The 21,270-nt window shown below is 36.6% G+C and overlaps 5 protein-coding genes across 6 annotated transcripts; 2 read left to right on the top strand and 3 right to left on the bottom strand.

Annotated features, from left to right (window-relative positions):
• Positions 1-414: 414 nt before the first annotated feature.
• LOC108813814 (calcium-dependent protein kinase 24) lies at positions 415-10,193 on the bottom strand. 2 transcript variants are annotated; one of them, XM_056989205.1, is made up of 13 exons: positions 10,099-10,193; positions 8,342-8,822; positions 8,197-8,269; positions 7,642-7,979; positions 7,494-7,548; positions 7,043-7,260; positions 2,636-3,556; positions 2,280-2,544; positions 2,084-2,207; positions 1,699-1,995; positions 1,502-1,617; positions 1,028-1,432; positions 415-938 (listed from the first exon to the last, which is right to left on the bottom strand). In XM_056989205.1, the coding sequence occupies exons 7-13, from the start codon at positions 2,911-2,913 to the stop codon at positions 672-674; spliced, it is 1,752 nt and encodes a 583-aa protein (XP_056845185.1). In that variant the 5' UTR covers positions 2,914-3,556; positions 7,043-7,260; positions 7,494-7,548; positions 7,642-7,979; positions 8,197-8,269; positions 8,342-8,822; positions 10,099-10,193; the 3' UTR covers positions 415-671. The 2 variants fall into 2 exon arrangements, with proteins under 2 accessions (XP_056845185.1, XP_056845184.1); XM_056989204.1 differs by having other exon boundaries at positions 2,084-2,544.
• On the bottom strand, positions 3,471-6,695 carry LOC130495860 (zinc finger BED domain-containing protein RICESLEEPER 2-like). The gene is made up of 4 exons (XM_056987417.1): positions 4,614-6,695; positions 4,209-4,536; positions 4,033-4,128; positions 3,471-3,556 (listed from the first exon to the last, which is right to left on the bottom strand). The coding sequence occupies exons 1-4, from the start codon at positions 6,693-6,695 to the stop codon at positions 3,471-3,473; spliced, it is 2,592 nt and encodes an 863-aa protein (XP_056843397.1).
• Positions 10,194-10,242: 49 nt separating the features above from the next.
• Positions 10,243-10,917, bottom strand: LOC108813813 (uncharacterized). The gene is made up of 3 exons (XM_018586481.2): positions 10,679-10,917; positions 10,434-10,482; positions 10,243-10,350 (listed from the first exon to the last, which is right to left on the bottom strand). The coding sequence occupies exons 1-2, from the start codon at positions 10,844-10,846 to the stop codon at positions 10,435-10,437; spliced, it is 216 nt and encodes a 71-aa protein (XP_018441983.1). The 5' UTR covers positions 10,847-10,917; the 3' UTR covers positions 10,243-10,350; position 10,434.
• Positions 10,918-12,352: 1,435 nt separating this feature from the next.
• On the top strand, positions 12,353-13,667 carry LOC108808696 (uncharacterized). Its single transcript, XM_018580808.2, has one exon. It carries the CDS (start codon positions 12,408-12,410, stop codon positions 13,641-13,643), a length of 1,236 nt encoding a protein of 411 aa, XP_018436310.1. The 5' UTR covers positions 12,353-12,407; the 3' UTR covers positions 13,644-13,667.
• A 1,025-nt stretch (positions 13,668-14,692) lies between these two features.
• On the top strand, positions 14,693-16,100 carry LOC108808695 (uncharacterized). The gene has a single exon (XM_018580807.2). It carries the CDS (start codon positions 14,719-14,721, stop codon positions 16,042-16,044), a length of 1,326 nt encoding a protein of 441 aa, XP_018436309.1. The 5' UTR covers positions 14,693-14,718; the 3' UTR covers positions 16,045-16,100.
• The last annotated feature ends 5,170 nt before the right edge of the window (positions 16,101-21,270 follow it).

Below are 21,270 nucleotides of genomic sequence, written 5' to 3'. Positions count from 1 at the left end.
TATTTGAGATAAACTATTTTTTAAACCTATTTTGAGATAAAGTATCGTGTGGTAAATAATCCAGAAAACATACTTTAATCTTGTAAAAGAAATACTTGAATCTAAATAATTTGTTTTAATTCATTTTTTCACAATTTTGGTTGTAACTCATATATTCATCTTAAATTAAATTGGGTGTAAATTCATGAAATTAAATAGTTACTTGTCTTAAGAGTGCAGAAAAGAAGGAAAATCCAAATTTGTTTTTCTTTTCTCTAAAATCCTTTGTCATCTGCTCTGCTATGGCAACCTCTGTGAAACCTGAAAAAAGGAGCAAATGGTACCTGCTTTGTCTTTTCCTGAACCATCCTATGTTTGTAATACTAAATTCAAGTTAATCCTCAAGAAATTGTTTTATATTGAATCTGTTAGGTGTTTGGTTGTTAAATTTCATATCCAGATTTGATACAAGAGTTGTCTGCTTGTTTGCAGTTAAAAAAAGTTTACAAGTGACACCATTGTTAATGCTACTACAACTTGATAAATTGAATGATTGTTTCTATGCTCTCTCTCTTGTTTTTATTCTCCATTGTGCTCAACTTTAACCCCATTAAATCGCACTTTCTTTGTCACTTGTAGCACCCAAAAAACAAAACACATTCAAAAGAAAATCAAAAGATCATTCTTCTTGTTTAGTTTCTTAGACCTGAGGGTCTATAGGTTTTGGAAGGGACAAGCTCCATTGATTTGTTCTTGGGAGCATCAAGTAGCTTAGCTTTCTTCCTAGCTACAGGGAACTCCATGGAATAAGACTTAGGTCCATTGTCTCCAACATCTTCTTTGAACATCTTTATGCTCAAAGCATTCAACAACGCTCTTGAGTACTGCCTCGACGCCATTTTCCAGTCTGTTCCTGATTTCATCATGGCCTTAAACTCATCAAAGCTTATCCTTCCATCCTGTCACCAACCAAACATGTTAGGAACCAATGTTTAGTATATATATGGAAACATGAATTAATGGTTTAGTGTTGAATATGTTCATTTACCTTGTTGAGGTCAACGTCAAAGAAGATATCTTTGATCCACTGGTCACCACCGTGGCCTAGCTTATCATCATCGAATAGAGCTTCCTTGAGCTCATCTAGCTCAATAGATCCGTTACCATTCTTGTCAAAATACTTGAACGCTTGCTGCAAATGCTCATCACAGCCCATTCTCTTCAAGTGTATCGCCAGTGTCACAAACTCTTCACAGCTCAACGTCCCATTTCCATCTGTATCCGCTGCATCCATTAGCATCTTCACATCTCCATCGGGGCAAACTTGTCCAATCTTCTGCAGACCATCTCTTAGTTCCTCAAAAGTCAAGTGACCGTTCTTATCTGTGTCCATCGTCTGGAACATCTGTATAATCCCTTCTATCTCCTCGTTTGGTAGATTGTCAGCTACGACCTGGAATATTTGAAAGGATCAGTAAAAAGAAAATTTATAATGTTTGTGTAATCAAGAAACTGTAAATACCCTGAGGACTTTCTTCTTGAACCTATTCATCAACACGAACTGTTGAATCTTGGTCCTGACTCCATCTCCAAGATTCACATTTGGTGCTCTCTCTGCGTTCTGGATCCATGGATGTTCTGTAAAACATCAACTAATGTCATTTATTGATTGTTTTTTTATTGATAATGAAATGGTAATTATTATAATAATGAAGTTACCAAGAACTTCTTGAACTGTGAGTCTGCTATAAGGATTAGCATCAAGCATGTTCTTAACGAGTTGTTTGGCTTCACGTGAGACTTTTGGCCACGGATCTCTCTCAAAATCGATGTTCCCTCTCACAATGGCATGCGCTATTCCTTCCTCAGTTTCAGCCCAAAAGGGAGGCACACCACAAAGCAAGATATAGAGTATAACACCAGCGCTCCAAACATCGATCTCAGGACCGTAGTTTCTTCTCAAAACCTCTGGTGCCATGTAATAAGGACTCCCCACAATCTCGTTGAACCGCTGGGCTGCAAATAACCATTCGTTAAAACAGAGTTTTTCTATAAAAAAAAAACTGTTTGTGATGTTACTATGGAGAGATGTGGTTTTAGTTACCAGGTTTGAAGAAAATGGAGAGACCAAAATCAATAGCTTTGAGCTGTGCAGTTTCGGTTTCGTTCGAGAAGAGGAAATTTTCAGGTTTAAGATCTCTATGGATCACTCCATGTTCATGACATACCTTGACAAGCAAGAAACAACAATAAAGGCGGGAAAAAGAAAAGATAGAAAGAGATTTAAAACTTTCACAAACCTTGACAACTTCAAGAATGGTTTTAGCGACGGATGCAGCGGCGCGTTCAGTGTAGTGACCTCTAGAGACAATACGGTCAAAGAGCTCACCTCCTTCACAAATCTCCATGACAAGATAAACCGCGTCTTTGTCCTCAAAAGCTTCCTTAAAGCTAACAATGTTTGCATGTTTTGGTAAAGATCTCATGATCTCAACCTCTCTTCTAACATCCTCAACGTCTATCTCCGTCCTTAGCTTCTCCTTTGATATTCTCTTACACGCAAACCTGCTCAGTTTTTGCAATAACAACAAGATTACTATTTTTTTTTTGTTATTTGAATAGGTTCAAGTCAACATGTATATAAAAAGGAATATACCTTTCTCGAGAACTGATCTCAATACATTCATGAGTGACACCAAACTCACCACGGCCTAGTTCTTTCCCTAGCTCATACTTGAGGAAGATTCCATCACCAATGGGCTCTGGAAGAACACGGCTTGGTGGCTGGAAAATCAATCTCCGGGAAAGGTTAGTCGAAGAAGAATCGGTTTTAGTGTTAGATGATGTTTTGGTGGTGCTACTACTGTTTCGCCTTCTTACCGGTCTCTTCCTAAAAGGAGAACCTTTCAATGGAGACGAAACACAGCTTCCCATGGGATTTTTTTCTTGGGTTTTGTTTGAAATTAATTTCCAAAAAACCACGAATGATCGATAAATCGATCAAGCGATTTTTTCAAGGAGGAGATTTATTCAAATGCACCCCATGGGAAGGAAGACAGAAGATTTTGTGCTCAAGTTTCTTTCTTCTTCTTTTTTGGGTTTTCTAATTTTTTTTCTTTGGGGGCTTTTCTCTCTTCTTCTTCTGATATTCTGGTGCTTTGGTTTTCTATGTTTATCTGTTTTCTTTTGAAAGAAAGAGGAAGTCCTAAAAGACTGGATGGATGGAAAAGGCTTCCTATATTTGGTTATGACAGTCTGTTTGGTTAAGTTTTCTTTTTCAAAAATCTGTTAACTTTCTTGCCGTTGTTGCTTTTCTTACTCCCGCCTAGCATTGTCAAACAGGTTGTCCCGTCCCGTCCCGTCCCGTCCCGCCGCGGGCTCACTTGTTGCGGGTCATTGCGGTTCAGGCCCGCGCGGGCTGCGGTCTCCGATTGGTCGTCCCAAACCCGTACCGCCGAATGCACAGTCTCTTGCGGGCCAGCCCGCGGGACTTAAGCAAAATGCACTCTTTTGGTTCTTGATGCTGCTAGCTGCTCCATGACTGCTTCATGACGAGTCAAAATGCTCCTTTGTACACCTAAGTTCACATAACAAGATAAACATGAGACATGTACATAGACAACATGAGACATTGTTGTAGCTAAAGCTTCATTGTGTATTGAACTTGTAGATTACTTTATTTTATATTCTTTTTGTGACAAAACTCCATGACTTCTTAGTTCACTAAGTTCATGAAGTAAAATGTATCTATTGAAATGAGTATCCATGTAAAAGATGAGATGATAAAGTCTGAAACAAATTTAAATTCAAGAAAAACTTCAAATTATAGTATTCAAGCATCTTTAACCAGCAAAACACCAAATCAAACTAAGATAAAAACACCAAATCAAAGTAAGATAAAAACACCAAATCCAACTAAGTTAAAAACCAAATATAGCTAAAGCAAAACAGCAAATCAATCTTCATCATCTTCATCTTCATCTTCTCAATTGATAATGGAATCAAATGATGGCAATTTCCCTTCACCACCACCACCACCATCACGATCACCACCACCACCACCACCACCATCACCATCGCCATCGCCATCACCATCACCATCACCATCACCATCACCATCACCATCACCATCTTCATCGATTTCTTCATCTGTATATGAAGATAATGTCTTTTGCTTAGGATACCACATAATAGTAGTCAAAAAAAAATTATAATATGAGTTAAATTACCATGTGCATAAGATTCATATCCCTTGATCCAATTCCTAGTGCATATTAGAGCTTGCACATTCTTGGGGAGTAGCCGACTCCTGTATTTATTCAGAACTCGCGATCCAATGCTAAAGGAGGACTCCGAAGCCACTGTCGTAATTGGAACACTTAGCAGATCACATGCCATTGCAGCCAAATCACCAAACCGATGCGCATTATCTTTCCACCAATCAAGTATGTTCAAGCTCTGGAAACTAGTAAAGTCCAAAGCTGGTTCTTCAAGATAGGCTTCTAGAGGTGTCTTTCCACTCACAATGCCACTCTCTTTGCGAAATGCAAAGAAGTCCTATGAATGTTTTAATAAAAATATATCAGATAGATTAAATATAAAAGAGAAGGTAATTTTAAAAATAAAACACTGACCGTGTAGTTCCCAAACATTCGGCTAGACACTGCCTTAGTGGCTTTTTTTTGAACAGACTGACGAGGCTCAGTGGAAGGTGAGTTATTCTTGGACTTTTTGTTGTAGGTCTGAAACAGATTGTTAAGCTTCTCTCGCAAGTTCTTCAACTTTGCATCACGTGTACTCATGTCGAGCTTCCCTAAACAACATTGGACAATCGAAAGCTTAAACCGTGGATCGAAGACTGCTGCCATAGCAAAAAGACAACTAACTTCATCCCAATATTTGTCAAACTTCTCTTTCATTGGTGGCACCATGTATCTGACAGCATCATCTTCGCTGTCCTCATTTTTCTGAAGCCAATTATGGATCAGCCAAACTTGATAAAAGTACAAGTTTGCAGTCGGGTAATTTGATCCCGACATCAGCGATGTGATCTCAGCAAAAGGTGCCAAAAACTCGGAGATATTGGCTGCTCTATCCCATTCCTCAGCAGTGGGCGCTGTCTTAAAATTCTTCTTATCAAATATCTCCAACTGAACAAATGCTTTACGGTACTTGATGGCTCGCTCAAGCATGTAGAAAGTAGAGTTCCATCTCGTCGACACGTCCAAGATGAGCCACCCATCGTCTACTGGACCCGTAGCATCCACACATCTCTGGAACAGTGTTTCTCGCGTTGGCGATCCTAAAACATACTTAACACTCTCTCTTACTTTGTGCAAAGCGCCTCCTATAACCTTTAACCCATCTTGCACTATGAGATTAAGTATGTGAGCTGCACATCTGACATGGAAGAACTCGCCTCCACAAAGTAAATCATCAGACAAATTGAGCTGTGATTTCACAATATCTTGCATCGAATCATTACTTGTAGCATTATCTAGTGTCACTGAGAACACCTTTTTATCAATTCCCCATTCTTTCAATGTTTCAAGGAGCTGAACTGCAACATTCATACCATTATGTGGAGGTGGCAGAGCACAAAACGTCAGAATCTTGCTATTCAACTTCCAATTCCGATCAATGTAATGTGCTGTCACACACATGTATCCTTCCCGCTTCACCGATGTCCACAAGTCAGACGTGAATGAGACACGTCCAGGGAGAGTCGCCAATTCTCTCTTCAGTATGTCTCTCTCACTTTCATACAACTTGTAGACATCTTTTCTCGCCGTGTTTCGAGAAATGGTTTTGACATCTACATTCAAATACTTCCATGTCTCTCTCACTCTTTCATACTCGACGTAGGAGTATGGCAGATCATGCTGAACGATTGTCTTAGCTACCAATTGTCGGAACACAGTATGATCATACTTGCGAGATACCACTTTCCCCTCGAGATTGAGTTGTTGCTGGGTTCCTCCACTCCTAGGAAACATTTTACACCTCAGACGATGCCTTCTCAACCCACTGGTTCCATGCGAGTGTGAATGCCATGCATACTGATTCCTGCAATGGTTGCATGCAGCTTTCATAGTTCCATTGGGCTTATGAACCACCTTGAAATCTCGCCACACATCTGATCTCTGCCTTTCTTCCCTTTCTTCTTCACCAATCTCATCCTCATCCAACTCTTCTTCAAACAATTCATCGCCAAGTTCTGGTAACTCCTCAATCGTCTTCCTCTGTGACACTGCCTTCTTCTTTTGCGACTGGGTAGCCGATACCTTTCCCTTGCCCTTTTGTGACCGAGACAGTGGCTTCCTTATACCTCCACGAATCACAGCTTTCTTTGGTACATATTTTTCCTTTCTACACGCCTGTGAGGAGGAGCCAATACCACCGTCTATAGTGGATTGCGTCATGGGTTTCCTTGTGGCTGTTCCAAAAGTGCTCTTCCTGCGAGGCTGACTTGTTTGGATCTGTGGAGTGATTTCAACATCAGAATCATCACTATTATCGTTTAGACTGATAATTCTTCTTTTGCTTCCTTTCTTCTTTCCACCGGAAGCAATAGCAGTATCAGCCCTTTGATCAGCGATCTGTTCAGCTGCATCAAGAGCAGCTAAGGTAGCTAAACTCGCGATGTCCAGAGTGTTTGGTGGAGAGTAATCGGTATCCATCGTGAACTGCTCTTCTGAATCGCTCCTGGAACCCATCTTCTCTCAAGTTTTCAGTTGTTTTTTTAGGGTGAAGTCGTGAGAACGTGACTACGTGTGGCTTAGTGTATATATTAGGGTTTCTAAATATTGGCTTATATTTTTAATTAAAATTCCAAATAATATTAATTAAAGTGTAAATAAATTTGCTTGAGGACAAGCACTTTAAAATCACGTTCTAAACAAGTAAACAACCAAAGCAACATAAACAAGTCAATGTTCTATCATCTACGAAAGCAACCTAACACAATTCCATCTACGAAAGCAACCTAACACAATTCCATCTACGAAAGCAACCTAACACAATTCTATAACTAGCATCTACAACAGTAAGAAGAGTTTATTACTTGTTCTGTGAAGAGGAGCAGAAGATGGAACAGCCTCCTTCCTTGTGATGCCAACACTACATCAGCTTGACAAATAAAACACAGTAGGAGGCGGCTGGTAATCACTGGACAAGCAGGGGTGCGCTCAAAACATACATCAAGTCAGCTCCATAACATGCTTATATCGTTTTGAGCCTACCCCTGCTTTCACAGTGATTACCATCTGCTTCCTTGTCCACCTACATTAAGAAAAGGCATTAGGCATATAAGTGACATGCTATTAAATTTTTAAAAATTCAAGCATATACTAAATACTTATCAGAGATTTAAAAATCCAGCATATATTGCATAATTCAATCATACTAGATTTATTCACAAATAACATGAGACTTGTCTTCATTTTCCAGGAGTCTTGCTATTAAATTTTAAAAATTCAAGCATATACTAAACTTATAAAAGAAGAGTTTCATACTTGTCAATCAAGAGGAGCAGAAGATGAACCAGTCTCCTTCCTTGTGATGGCATCACTCCATCCCCGGGAGACATATAACAAAGAAAAAAAAATAATATCAGATATATTCAATGTAAGTTTAACAAAAGACATTCGCAAAGCAACTTACAATATCGATGTATGTGTTCTCCTTCCTTGTTCACCTACAAAACAAATGACGTCAAATAAGCATCAACCAATTATATCGCTCAAGAAGCTTAAAGTTTCAGATTGGTAACACCTGACAAGAAGCTTAAAGTTTCAGATCGCTCAAGAATCTTTGCACCTCGGTGTAACGGTGTTGATTTCTTCTTCACTAAACAAGGAGGCAGGTGGTGGTGGGGGAACAAGTTGGTGTACGACCAAAACATACATCAAGTGAACACCTTCTATATCGTTTTGAGCCTACATCAGCTTGAACCACCACCACCATCCGCCTACTTGTTTACAATCATATATTCTTTTCACCTACAAAAATAACAAACATTAGGACACTGGTTTTAACTAACCAACACACAGACAAAACAAGACACAGAGACACATAGACACATAAACACAGACACTTGTTTTAACTAATCTAACCGACACATAGACAAAACTAGTTACTAAAGAGTATCTATAGTACAACTGTAAAAGAACATGAACATGTATGCAGCGAAGGAGAAGCTTAGGTGGTGGATCTTACAACAAACAAAGCTAAGGCGTTGGATCTATAAGACGAAATGAAGCTCCAGTGGTGGATCGAAGCAGAGAACAACCTGAAAAGTGAAAACGAGTAACTGTTAGACTACCAAAAAAAAAATACTCCATCTACATAGATCTTTCATTACCTCCGACATGCATGCGGTCACCGTCTCTGAAGAAGCCATCGCCGGAGATGCTTCTTGGTTTACGGTGGCAAAGGGAGCTCATCGAGACTTCAAGAATCGAGAGCTTCGTAAAAGGACTTCTCTCCGGAACATGCATGTTTGGTCTGTATCGCCGTCGTTGGAGCTTATCACCGTCGCTGGAGCTTCATTTCGGTGGCGACTCGTCTCTCTGTCTCTATCTCTCTCACTAACGCTCTCTTTTTTTTTTTCAGGTTGCGATGAAATGAAAAGACCAGAAGCTGCGGGACTGTAGGTTAACCCGCGGTCTCCTTCGGCCCATCCCGCGAAAGGCCCATCCCGCACAGGTCTTCTCCCGCGAGGCCCGCGACACTGCGGGATACCAACTCCTAGGCCCAAACCCGCCCCGCTACAGGTCTAAACGGGCCTATCCCGCGGTCCAAGCCCACTTTTGACATTCCTACTCCCGCCATTTTCCATGCGTCTAAAGATAAGGTATGATCCACGTATCATCTTTTCTAAATTATATATAAATATATCTATTCGCCTATTAACTATGAGAAATTATGAGCATAATTAGAGTAATCCATCTAAATTTTTGTTGCTCAAATTATATATTTAATCATAATTTCAAAAATTGCCTTATTGTATATTTAGTATCAAATATTGGTCTAAGGTTTCCCATTCCTTTTAGTTTTGGCCATGGATGAGTTTATTTATCCTGATCTCAAGAGGACTTTTAGGACTATTTGCTAAACCCTTGTCTTGTTGAACTAGTTTTAAATAGGGGTGGGCATTTCGGTTTAGTTTCGGGTTCGGTTTGGGTTCGGTTTGGTTTGGGTAATTTAGGTTTTATAAAACTCAAACCAATTAAAACCAAAGTAGCTTTGGTTTGGGTTCGGTTTGGGTTTAATTCGGTTTGGTTCGGTTTGGTTTAGATTTAGTTCGGTTTACATTATTATGGTCTAGTTTGGTTCGGTGTAGTTCGGGTTGATTATAAAATATGAAGGCATCAGTTTTATATTTTTATTAAAAAATAATCAACTCATAAACGATAGTGTGAGAATATAAAAACTTATGCTACATGATTTTATATAAAATAGTATTATTTGAATCGTATCTATAATTTTTTTTAAAGATATGGAAGTTATGAAAAAATGGAAAACAAAACTTTATCTAAAATTTACAATATGTTAATACATATATATATCATATATATTTTTACTATATATATATTGGATTATCGGTTTGGTTCGGTTTGGTTCGGTTTAAACCCAAACCAAACCAAACCGTTCGGGTTGAGTAAAACATGAACCAATTGAGTTACATAAAGAACACGGTTTGGTTTGGTTCGGTTTAACTTCGGTTTGGTTGGTTCGGTTCGGTTCGGTTTGGGTTTTTTGCCCACCCCTAGTTTTAAAGATTGATTTGAAATCTAACTAAAACAGAATTACGGATTAAAATCTTATTATCAATAAATTTGTTTTTTTTTTCTTATAAGTTTGTTTGATAATTTTGGTGAGTTTGTGATGAAATAGTATACTGAAAGTTTAAGTTTGTTAATTATTCTGGATTCCGTAACGTTTGCACTCGAATAACTAGAGAAAACTATCAAATATTCGCAATCTGCTAAACAGCGATATATTGGCATATGCTAAAAACAAAATTTGCTAAATTTAACAAATCTTTTATCAAACCAGTGAAAAAGGATAGACTTTTCAACTCATCATCTTTAAAACTGAAATTATGAGGTTAGTTACTTGGACATCCATGAGCGTTAGATTTTGAAAATTGAGAGTATGATCTTGTTCCTCCTCTTTCACCATAGAGTTTAAAGATCTAAGCAAACAGATCTACAAAACGATAATAGCATGCTAAATTTGAGATCCAAGGCAAATGTCAAAAATTGGCAAACTAACGTTTGTTCATTAGGCAACAATAATGCAAAATGTTTAAAATGAAGAACTTTTTGAAACACAAATTATAATCCTTCAGATGTTCCTTGTTTTATTCTGAATATAATGCAAAAAGGTGAGTTGTAGTGATAACTTCAGAGTCAGTGCACAGAGAGTGGTGGGGTTGCAAAGAACCTCACCTCATAGGAACTTTCTATGCGGTCTGCCTGCATCTTCGTCTTGCATGTGCTGCGAAGCCAAACAATTCAAGTTTTGAGTATGTTAGCTTGACTTGTGAACACACGAAACAACATATATAATACATCATTGAACTGTGTGGGAACTAGTAGTAACACATATATCATTTTGCATATTAATCGTCATATTCATACGAATCGAATGAGACTGAGAGAGAAAGGAGAGAGAGAGAGGGGATTGAACTGACGAAATCTTTGACGATGCCCTTGTAGACGAGGATGGGGAGAACGATGCCGAAGATTCCGATGAGAGCGAAGTTGCGACGTGTCCAGCGGAAGTTATGCTCGAGATTCTCCCTGGCGGATCCCCAATCCTCTATGAACTTGTTCTTGTTCGTCTCCATTCCTCCTCCCATCTTCTCCCCGCTTTCTCTCGATTCAGCCTTCCTCTTCGATGGTGTTTCTTCAGTTTCTGCCAATTTGAGCCTGCGCGAGTGTGGTTCTGTGGAGATAGATATACCGGTTCAATTAAAATTATTTTGATTTCTATCAATTTAGTGATAAACCGGGTGACAACAGTGATCAGATGTGAAAGTGACTTAAAGCGCAAGGCCCGGCCCAAAGTTTCGTTTAAACGAGTTTACATCAATTTACAAAAAAAAAAGTTCTATAGAAACGCCCGCGTAGAATTTTAAAATTGTTAAACTGATAAACGTTTCCTTAATTAGAAAGTTTGTACTGTGAGAAGAGGATCAAAAGAACGTAATTGTGATTGGATCGAGCTAAAGCTCTTTCTGTATTGTGTAACTCGTTGCTATCTCTGAGAACTTCTCGAATCTTGTTTTGGCTCATAGTAAAGAGCTACTTACTTTATTGTTGCATTGCACTTGCACGGCCACACGTTGCTTTCTTAGGATTTGTAATATGTATTATACTATTATGTGAATTTTACCTCTTGACTCTTTCTAATTCTCAGAAGAAAAGAAAGAACAAACTTAGTGCTTGGTGGTGTGTCAGCAGAATTCTTTTTTAATGTAAAACATCATTCTTTTTTTTTGTAAACATGTAAAACATCATTCTTACTTATTACATCAACGTATCGAGAATGTTTAAAGAGTATAAAATTTTTATTAAGAAAACATATACTCCCTCCGTTCGATTATATATGACGTTTTCTAACATTTTACGTAGATTAAGGCAGTTGATACAATACCAATTTTATCTTTCTCGTTGTATTTTCAATGCTCAGAATTTATTGTAACTTAGGTGTTGATCTATATGTATAGTAATAATGCAAGGGTAAGTAAAGTCATCTATATTATATTTTGCATTGGGTTTTGGAAAACGTCAATTATTTCGAAACAAAAAAAAAAAGTTGCAAAACTTCATATAAAACAAAACAGAGGGAGTTGTGGAAGCACCGTGGCCTAGTGGTTAAGGTTTAAAGGCTTCTACACCTAAGTCTGGGGTTCGAATCCCAGGCGACGCAGTTTCTACACCAGGAGGTCTGGGTTTCAATTCCCGGAGAAGACGAATTATGCAGAATATTGGAGACAAATTTTACAAGGAATTTTTAGCATGGCGCAAGGAATACCGTCAGGAATGGAATGGTCAGCTGTAATATCGTCTATGTAATATTTTTCATTGTTTCTAATAGCATAATAAACCCGACAAAAAACAAAAAAAAACAAAACAGAGGGAGTATCACTTTCAAGTAGTTGACATTTTCTTGTTTTTTTTTTAATTCGGAGAGAATGGCATGAATCATTCCTGCATTTGCCGTCTCTGTTTTTATTTAAATCTCTAATCACACAATTAATATGTTTTTGTTATGACTAGACAAAAAAAAAACAGAATATAAACACAGTAAGTTTGATTACTTCAGAACTTCATCCTTTTCAAAGTAAACAAAACAAAAAAAAAGGCTTTGTATTTGATTCTGAAGATTGAATGAGCAAAATTTGAAACCTGCATGCAATGTCTATTGCAGGTGGGAGAGATGGATCTAAAAGTTTCATGAAGAGGGTTACATCAACTTTCTCCATTAAGAAAAACCAGAACACAACAACAAATGATCCAAAACCACTTCTTCCGCGGTCCAGATCAACTGGTGCTAGCTATGAATCCAAGAAGCTGCGTCAGGGGAAAAGGGCTCTTCCTGATGTTACACCAAACACAAAGAGAACCAAATCTGCTGGTGTTTCTCCTCAACCAAGACGTCAAAAGATTGACGAATCAAGGAAACAGTTCACCAAGCTGAGATGTTTTGATGACAGCGACTCCGTTTGGCTGTCTTCGGACTGCGCTTCTTCTAGCTCTCTTCTAGGCCGGGAACGCAGAGTCTCCGTCTCGTTTCACTTCTCGCTCGACGAAAAGGTTGTCTCTTGGTTGTCAAATGCTGCTAAGAATCAAGAAGACACCATCTCTACCGAAGATAATCATCATCAGAGAAGTTCAAAGAAGGCAAAATGTTCTTCAGAGAGCAACAACAAGACTTGTCTAAGTAAGTCATGTGAAGAGTCATTTGCAAGTCCTGAGTTGACTTTACAAGAAGAAAAGAAAGTTAGCTTCTCTTTAGAATCAGAGATGTCTTTGGAGGAAGCTGCAGAGATTGGGGATTCCGACAAGAGCAAGATTGTTACCGAGCCTATTTTCTGGCCGTTTGAGCAGAAGTTTGATTGGACACCAGATGATATACTGAAGCATTTCTCCATATCTCCCCGGAGGAAAAAATCAATGGGAAATAAAGGTGCTGGCACCTCACCAAGATCAATGAGGGCACAGCTTCAGACAAGAAAGCTGGTTCTCAAAGAAGGGTGTAAGAGAAAGCTCATGTTCAATGGTCCAGGATCAAGTCCAAAACAAGCACGGACGATCGGTAATAAGAAAACCAAGATCAGCAAGAACCAACAAGTACAACAACCCACCACGAAGAGTTTGAAGAGGAACAATAGTTTACCCGCAAGTTTGAAGAGAAACTCCAGGGAGGAGGTACCTGTTCAATCTTCTGAAGAGAGTGTAGAGATATGCAGAAAAACACCTAAGAAGCTTATCATGACCCGCAGGTCCAGGACTTTCATAGAAGATGACTTTGCTTTGATGAATGATTTCTCTATAGAAAATGCGGTGGGACTTTGCGAGTTCAGGGGAAGAGAAGGCATAGTAGATTCAGACTTCAATACTGATGGTTTCTTGTTTGAAGATTCTCTATGAGAAAGCAAAAGGCTTACAACCCGAGACGATAACAACATCATACGGTTATGTACTTGGCAAGTATACATCTGCATGGGAGATTACTGGATTCGACTCCAAACCTCCTGGTATTTTTTTAAAAAAAATTTGCATTGGAGACAGTTTTATTTCAATAATTGTGTACCTGTTGGTACAAGTTTTTTTTTTTTTTTTCTGTTGGTACAAGTTTGGGGATCTCTGAAATGAGTTTGCAGAGAGATGGTTTCCCTTCTTCTTGAAATGTTTTAGCAGAATAATCGTTTCCCTTATATTAAAAATTTGCTATATCTTGCTGTTTCCCTTTTCCTGAAATATGTGCTGTTGTGTGTTTCAAGTAAGTCAGAGAGAGACAATGTGTTTTGTTTCTGACCACTTTAAGCAGAGAAAATTGTTATTGATATCTTGTTATTTGCCAAGGTAACATACGATGTAGTGATCTCTTGCAAATATCTTTCAGACCAAGTAACTGGCTGGCTTTTATAAGTGTTTGTGTAAGAAAGAACATTTAGTTCAGTGGCTATAGTCGGAAGTGAGCTTAGAGGATCACCCAAATACATGGTGATAGGTATAGAAATGTTCTAGGGTTCATTGATTAAACCTTCAAGTTATTTGTTTTATTTGCTTCTCAGATGATGATACCACAATGTCTAATAACGTCGTCACTTTTAATTAATTGTAATGAAAAGAGCAAAGTGTTTGACAAAAATGGTTGAATCTAGTCATTTTTAATGTCAACATCATTGCTATTACATCAAGAATGTTTAAAGAATATTCTTAAAACAAAAAAAAATCATATATCATCTATCAAGTAGTTGACATTAATTTCTTGTTTTTCATTCAGAGAACGGCATGAATCTTTCCCGCATTTGCCGTTTTTAACTTTTTATCTCTGTTCACACGTCTAATATGTTTATGTTATGATTAGACAAAAAAAAAACAGAACATAAACACATTAAGAGTTTGATTACTTCAGAACTTCATTCTTGTAAAAGTAAAACAAAAACGCTTTCTATTTTGGTTCTGAAGATTGAATGAGTAAAATTTGAAAACTGCAACTATGTCTTTTGCAGGTGGGAGAGATGGACCTAAAGGATTCTTGAAGAGAGTTACATCAACTTTCTCCGTTAAGAAAAACCAGAACACGACAACGAATGAGCATCCCAAACCAGTTTTTCCTCGGTCTAGATCAACAGGTGCTAGCTATGAATCCATGAGGCTGCGCCAGGGGAAAAAGTCTCTTCCTGATCTCACAGCAAAGACAAAGGGGACCAAATCTGCATGTGTCTCTCCACAAAGAAGACGTGAAAAGATAGATGATTCCAGGAAACAGATTGAAGACATGGATTCCATTTGGTTGACTTCGGATTCTTCTAGCTCTCTTTTTGGGGAACGTAAAGTCTCTGTCTCGTTTCATTTCTCACTCGACGAAAGCATCGTCTCTTGGTTATCAAATGCTGCTAAGAATCAAGAAGAAACCAAAGAGAATCATCATCATCACCAGAAAAGTTTAAAGGATGCAAAAAGTTCTTTAGAGAAAATACAAAAAGATGGAAAATCTGCAAAGACACGTTTACCTGAAAACAACAACAAGACTTGTGAAGAGACATCTAGTTTCAATAGATATGTGAGTCCTGAGTTGACTTCACAGAGTCATCATGAAGAAAAGAAAGTTACCTTCTCGCTAGAATCAGATGTGTCTCCTTCACCGGTTATCTCAACTCTTGGGCCATCTACTCCTCCTATAACCATACTAGCATCAGCTTTGGAGAAAGCTGCTACAGAGATTGGAGGTTCAAAGAGAAGGAACGTCGTGGAGCCGCTTTTCTGGCCATTGGAGCAGAAGTTTGATTGGACAACAGATGATATAATGAAGCATTTCTCCATGTCTCCTCAGAGGAAAAAATATATAGGATCAAAAAGTGCTAGTACCTCTCCAAGATCAATGAGGGCACGGCTTCATACAAGAAGGCTAGATCTCAAAGAAGGGTGTAAGAGAAAGCTCATGTTCAATGGCTCTGGATCAAATTCAAAACTAACACGGATTCCAGAACTGGAACAAACAACCGAGAAGATCAGCAAGAACCGACGACCCATTTTGAAGAGGAACAAAAGTTTGCCATCAAGGTTGAGAAACTCGAGTGAAATATCTTCAAAGGTGGTACCTATTGAAGCTACTGAAGAGAGTGTGGAGGTAAGCAGAGAGGAAAAAACAACTAGGAAGCTTGTCATGAATCGTAAGTCCAGAACTTTCTTAGAAGATGACTTTGGTTTGATGAATGATTTCTCTATAGAAAATGCGGTGGGGCTTTGCGAGTTCAGGGGAAGAGAAGGCATAGATCCAGACTTCAACACTGATGGTTTCTTGTTTGAAGATTCTCTTTGAAATGCAAAAGGCTTTACAACCCGAGACGATAAGCAACATCTTACGGTTATATAACACATAGACTTCCCAAACAAGCATCTGCATTGACCACAACTTTGTTCCTTGATTGTAATATCTGTTGCATAGTAAATAAATGTAACATTTATATATGAACATGTATACGCCTATGTTCTGGTTTGACCTCACCGAGTCGAGACGAAAAGACAAAACATAAATAGTTTATCCTTGCTGTGATTTTTTTTGTTCATAATAAAACGACAAAACACATTATTTATTTTTGTTTCCACAAAATCGTAACAGCCATTTTGTTTTTGTTTTTTTTCAATTCATTTTATTGTGACGGACAACGTGTGAGCCAGCAACTACAGCGGTGGGACATGACGGTCGTATACTTTTTCCGTCGATGAATCGAACTCAAAATACGACACAACTACTGTACACTTTGGATGGTTTGGTTTGCATTTACTGTAGCAGCCATCTTGGTAGCATCATCTGCTTCACTCTGAACCTTGCTCTTGGCCTCGTTAGCTGCCACCAGCTCTTGCCTCACTCTCTCCAGCTCCCGTTGAGCAGCCGAAGCTTCGGAAGCGTGGTTGCTCTTGAGGCTCTCGATTTCTTTCTTCATCTCTTCTTCTTTTCTCTGAACTGCCTCTATCCCTGCAGCCTCGACAGCTTCGAACTTCTCGATTTCGAAACTCTCTTCTGCCTTCCTCTGAGCTTTTAAGGCCTCTTCCACCTTCTCTGATTTGATTCTCTCTACTATGAACTATATTCTCTCTAACGTTAAAATTCAGTTTATCATCAACTACCATACGCAACTATAGAGGAGTGACTGCTGCAAATGAATTTGTTTTGTCCTGCAACTCTTCATCTGAGCCTTTCCATGTTTACTACTACAATTTCATCAAGCAAACTATTATCAAAAGTTGAAATCCAAGGAATGGAAGCGTTTGAGAAGGGTTCTATAGTTGGCATGTTTCCGAACCATGCAGCAGATGTGAAGCTTGTGTAATTGTTTTAGGACTTAGTAGCATAGGCTGGATCTTAAGTTCTCATCTTGAAGATCTTAATGAAAGCCCTTTTATCTTTTCCACTTGTTTTGTGTTGTTGTAAACTTATTTCGCATATCTCTTGTCATGCACACTGTGAAGCAATGAGTGACCTAAATTATGTTTTTGAATTTCACTTCCGACTATAGCTACAAATTGTTTTACTTTTGATATTGGTGTGTACATTGTGGCACATCGTAGTTGGAATCTATCTAAGTTGTTGTCATCCTTTGTTCACCTGTCTGCAAGACAAAAGTAAATGATAAACTCAGATTGGCTGTGTAGCTTGTTATTCTGCTGTCTGTTTCTATACTGAGGGAAGCTTGAGTATGTGGTGGATACTTTTGAGGATCAGATCTCAAGGCCCTGCCTGTTTCATGGGAAGGGTCATCTACTGAAGTCATGGGAAGGGTCATCTACTTTCAATAGGTATGTGTCTCAGTGATTTGACTTAACCGAGTTATAAATAAAAGAAAGTTAGCTTCTCACAAGAATTAGAGTTGTCTCCTTCGCTGGTTAGCTCATCTGTTGTGCAATCTGATCCTACTAAGGCGGCCTGAAAAGATCGATGGAACTAGGAAACAGATTGAAGACATAGATTCCATTTGGTTGACTTCGGATTCTTCTAGCTCTCTTTTTGGGGAACGTAAAGTCTCTGTCTCGTTTCATTTCTCACTCGACGAAAGCATCGTCTCTTGGTTATCAAATGCTGCTAAGAATCAAGAATACACCAAAGAGAATCATCATCATCACCAGAAAAGTTTAAAGGATGCAAAGATCATCATCATATTCTAATAAGATTTTAAGAATACATAAAGGTATAAAACCAATAACGATGAAATCTCTGAGTTTTATAATTCATTCAACATTCAACATTTATATTGGGCTTAATATTTACATTGGCACATCATAATTGGAATCTATCTGAGCTGTTGTCATTCTTTGTTATCTGTTTTACGAGCCAAAACATGTATGATAAATTTTATATTTTAGTTTCAAAAAAACATGTATGATAAATTTAGCTTCTCCGAAACATGTGATTGTGTGTTTGTTGTAACACTGATGGAGGCATGGGGATGTTTAGGTTCCTTTGTGGATCGGATCTCATGGCCAGACTGTACTTCTCGGAGAAAAGCTGCAGATTGCTCTACTAAAAATTGATTTATGAGAGAAAATAAATATGTTGGAACAACTTCTGCAAAGCTGTCTTTACTTCACTGAAATCATGTGAAGAAGAATTAGAGGTATGAGTCGTGATTTGACTTAACCGAGTTATGAATAAAAGAAGAATTAGAGGTGTGTCCTTCAGCGCGGTTAGCTCATCTGTGGTGCAATCTGATCCTAATAAAATGATACCAGCCTCCCCTTTGGAGAAAGTTGCTCTTAGAACAACATGTAGTGATGGTAATGAGTATATATATATATAATACACAGACGCATCTTAGGACCTGACTGGTGTAACCGCAGCGGTTGCGGTTGCGGTTGCGGGAGTTTGCGGGTGCGGGTGGTTACGGTTTTAAGCGTTTTCTAGAGATTTGTACGACTGGTACAACTGTTAGAAATTGTTGCGTTTGCGGGACTCTTATGACTGGTAAACTACCAAACACAACATCTGTTAAATTATAATTTAACAATATTTACATTTTATGTAATTATAAAAATATTAAAAATCATAATAATATGATAAATATAAAATTTATATTTATAAAATCATATTATTCAATTTTAAAAATTTATAGAAAATATTTTAGTTTTGAATTTTTATAATATAAATTGAAATATAATATGAATACATTTTACAATTTCTATTATTTCAATTGAAAATTTTTATTGGATATTTTTAGTATTATTTTTATTTATTCTATTTTTAAAGAAAAAAATTTACTCTCCCGCAACCGCCCGCAACCGCAAACGCTAACTGGAATCAGCTTTTGATTTTAAGAGGTTGGGAGCGGTTTGAAGCGATTTTTAGCGTTTTCTGTGATTGTTTTGAAACGCCAATAACCGCTATGAACCGCAAAAGCTGCGTTTGCGGGTGGTAGCGGAAAAACCAGTCAGCACCTTAATCTCTCTCTCTCTTCAACCTAGCCGCTACACATCTTCCCTGTGCGACATCACTGAGGTAAGCGTTTATTCCGACATCATTTGAAACTGAAGATATTTTAAAAAAATATTTTTCAACAGATTTGTTAAAATAAATATTTAAATTTAAAATTAAAAAATATCATGATTAAAATATTTTATATTATTAAATCTAATAAAATATATGTTAATTTCTATATATGTATTATATAATTTGCTAATGTTAACCTGTTTTACCAACATATTATATTTTGAACATAAATTCTTAAAAAAATAAAATACAAAAAATTTAACAATTTAATATAATTTATTATATATAGTTTCGTATAATAATTTTTGATTACAATGATTGATTATGATTATACAATAAATAAAATAGGATTAAATTTATATTTTTAATTTCATAAAATATAGTAATATATAATAATATTTTATAACTAATTTCGAAATTACTGAAAATATTTACATATAATGTTTGAAAATTGAGATCTTGTTAAAAATTTCAGAAGGATTTGTTAGAAAAATAAAAAATATCAAAATATTATGATTAAATTAATTAATAAATTTTATATATTACTAGGGGTTAACCCGGGCTACGCCCGGGGCAATTTTAGTTTTTAAAATATTTCGTATACAATTACTTCGTTGGATGTTGTATTCTGAATTATATATTTTTGTGAATTTATGAATACTTTATATTTATAGTATGCATGAGTAAAGTTTGAATATTTTTTGAGTTTGAAAATATTTTATTTTACATTTATGTAAACATTTTTGTGATAGTTGAATTTTGTTGTTTGTATTTTTTGTGATAATTTAACCTTTGAAAGTTTTGTATATATTTGAACTCTTATTTCCAATTTTTATCGGATCTAATAAATATTTTCCAACGGAACTTTATATTATATCAGAACTTTTGATATTATATATGTTTTTTCTTTTGACTAAAAATATTTGTTTTCCTAATTGTTTTTGTTTCTGAAATTGTCTTCCAAATTAATCAAATCAAATGTCAATTAAAAACCAAAAACATAAACCGGATTTCAATCTCAAATCCACATTAACCTAACCAAATCAAGTATCAATAACCAAAAACATAAACTGGATCCTAATTTTATCTCCACATTGACGGGAACGAATCGTGCCCATAAATTAATTTTATATTTGTATCACGTCAAATTTTTCTATTATTTTACAAATCAAATTACAAAAAAATAGAATCATATTTTTAAAGTTTGTTCTAATTTAGTTTCTAACATTATGTCATTTCGATTATTTTTAACAAATAAACATTTAACTAATAATTATATTCTTAATATAAATCTAATTTTGTTTTCACTTTTATACACACACACACAAAAAAGTAAAATAATATTATCATAAACTAAGCTTGCCATCATTTGTCTTTGTCATAGAAACCTAACCTCTGTCGATGACTTGAATATATATAATGTTTTTATGTATATATATAAATATATTGATGGGAGACAAGACCATATGACTAACAGAGACAAAGATTAATGTACAAGAATCATCTTCTTTCTAAACAAGTTTATTGGCAAAAAAAAAAACACGAATCACCACCTTACCTATTATATAACAATAGGTGCAAAAATGGTGGCCATGGCACTAGCGCAGTGATGTGAATAATCTGCTAAACGTAGATTATTCGTGCGCATAAATTAATTTTATATTTGTATCACGTCAAATTTTTCTATTATTTTACAAATCAAATTACAAATAAAAACTAGAATCATGTTTTTAAAGTTTGTTCTAATTTAGTTTCTAACATTATGTCATTTCGATTATTTTTAACAAATAAACATTTAACTAATAGTTGTATTCTTAATATAAATCTAATTTTGTTTTTCAAATTTGTTTTCACTTTTATACACAGTCACACACAAAAAAGTAAAATAATATTATCATAAACTAAGCTTGCCATCATTTGTCTTTGTCATAGAAACCTAACTTCTGTCGATGACTTAAATATATATAATGTTTTTGTGTATATATATAAATATATTTGTTAATGATTTGCATACCTTACTACTGGGGATGCTATTGAAGATTTCTTTGTAGACAATATTGTTTA

The sequence above is a fragment of the Raphanus sativus genome, chromosome 6 (assembly GCF_000801105.2).
Source record: "Raphanus sativus cultivar WK10039 chromosome 6, ASM80110v3, whole genome shotgun sequence".
NCBI lineage: Eukaryota > Viridiplantae > Streptophyta > Magnoliopsida > Brassicales > Brassicaceae > Raphanus > Raphanus sativus.
Note: the sequence above shows the minus strand (reverse complement) of the source record. Positions and strands in the feature narration are given on the sequence as shown.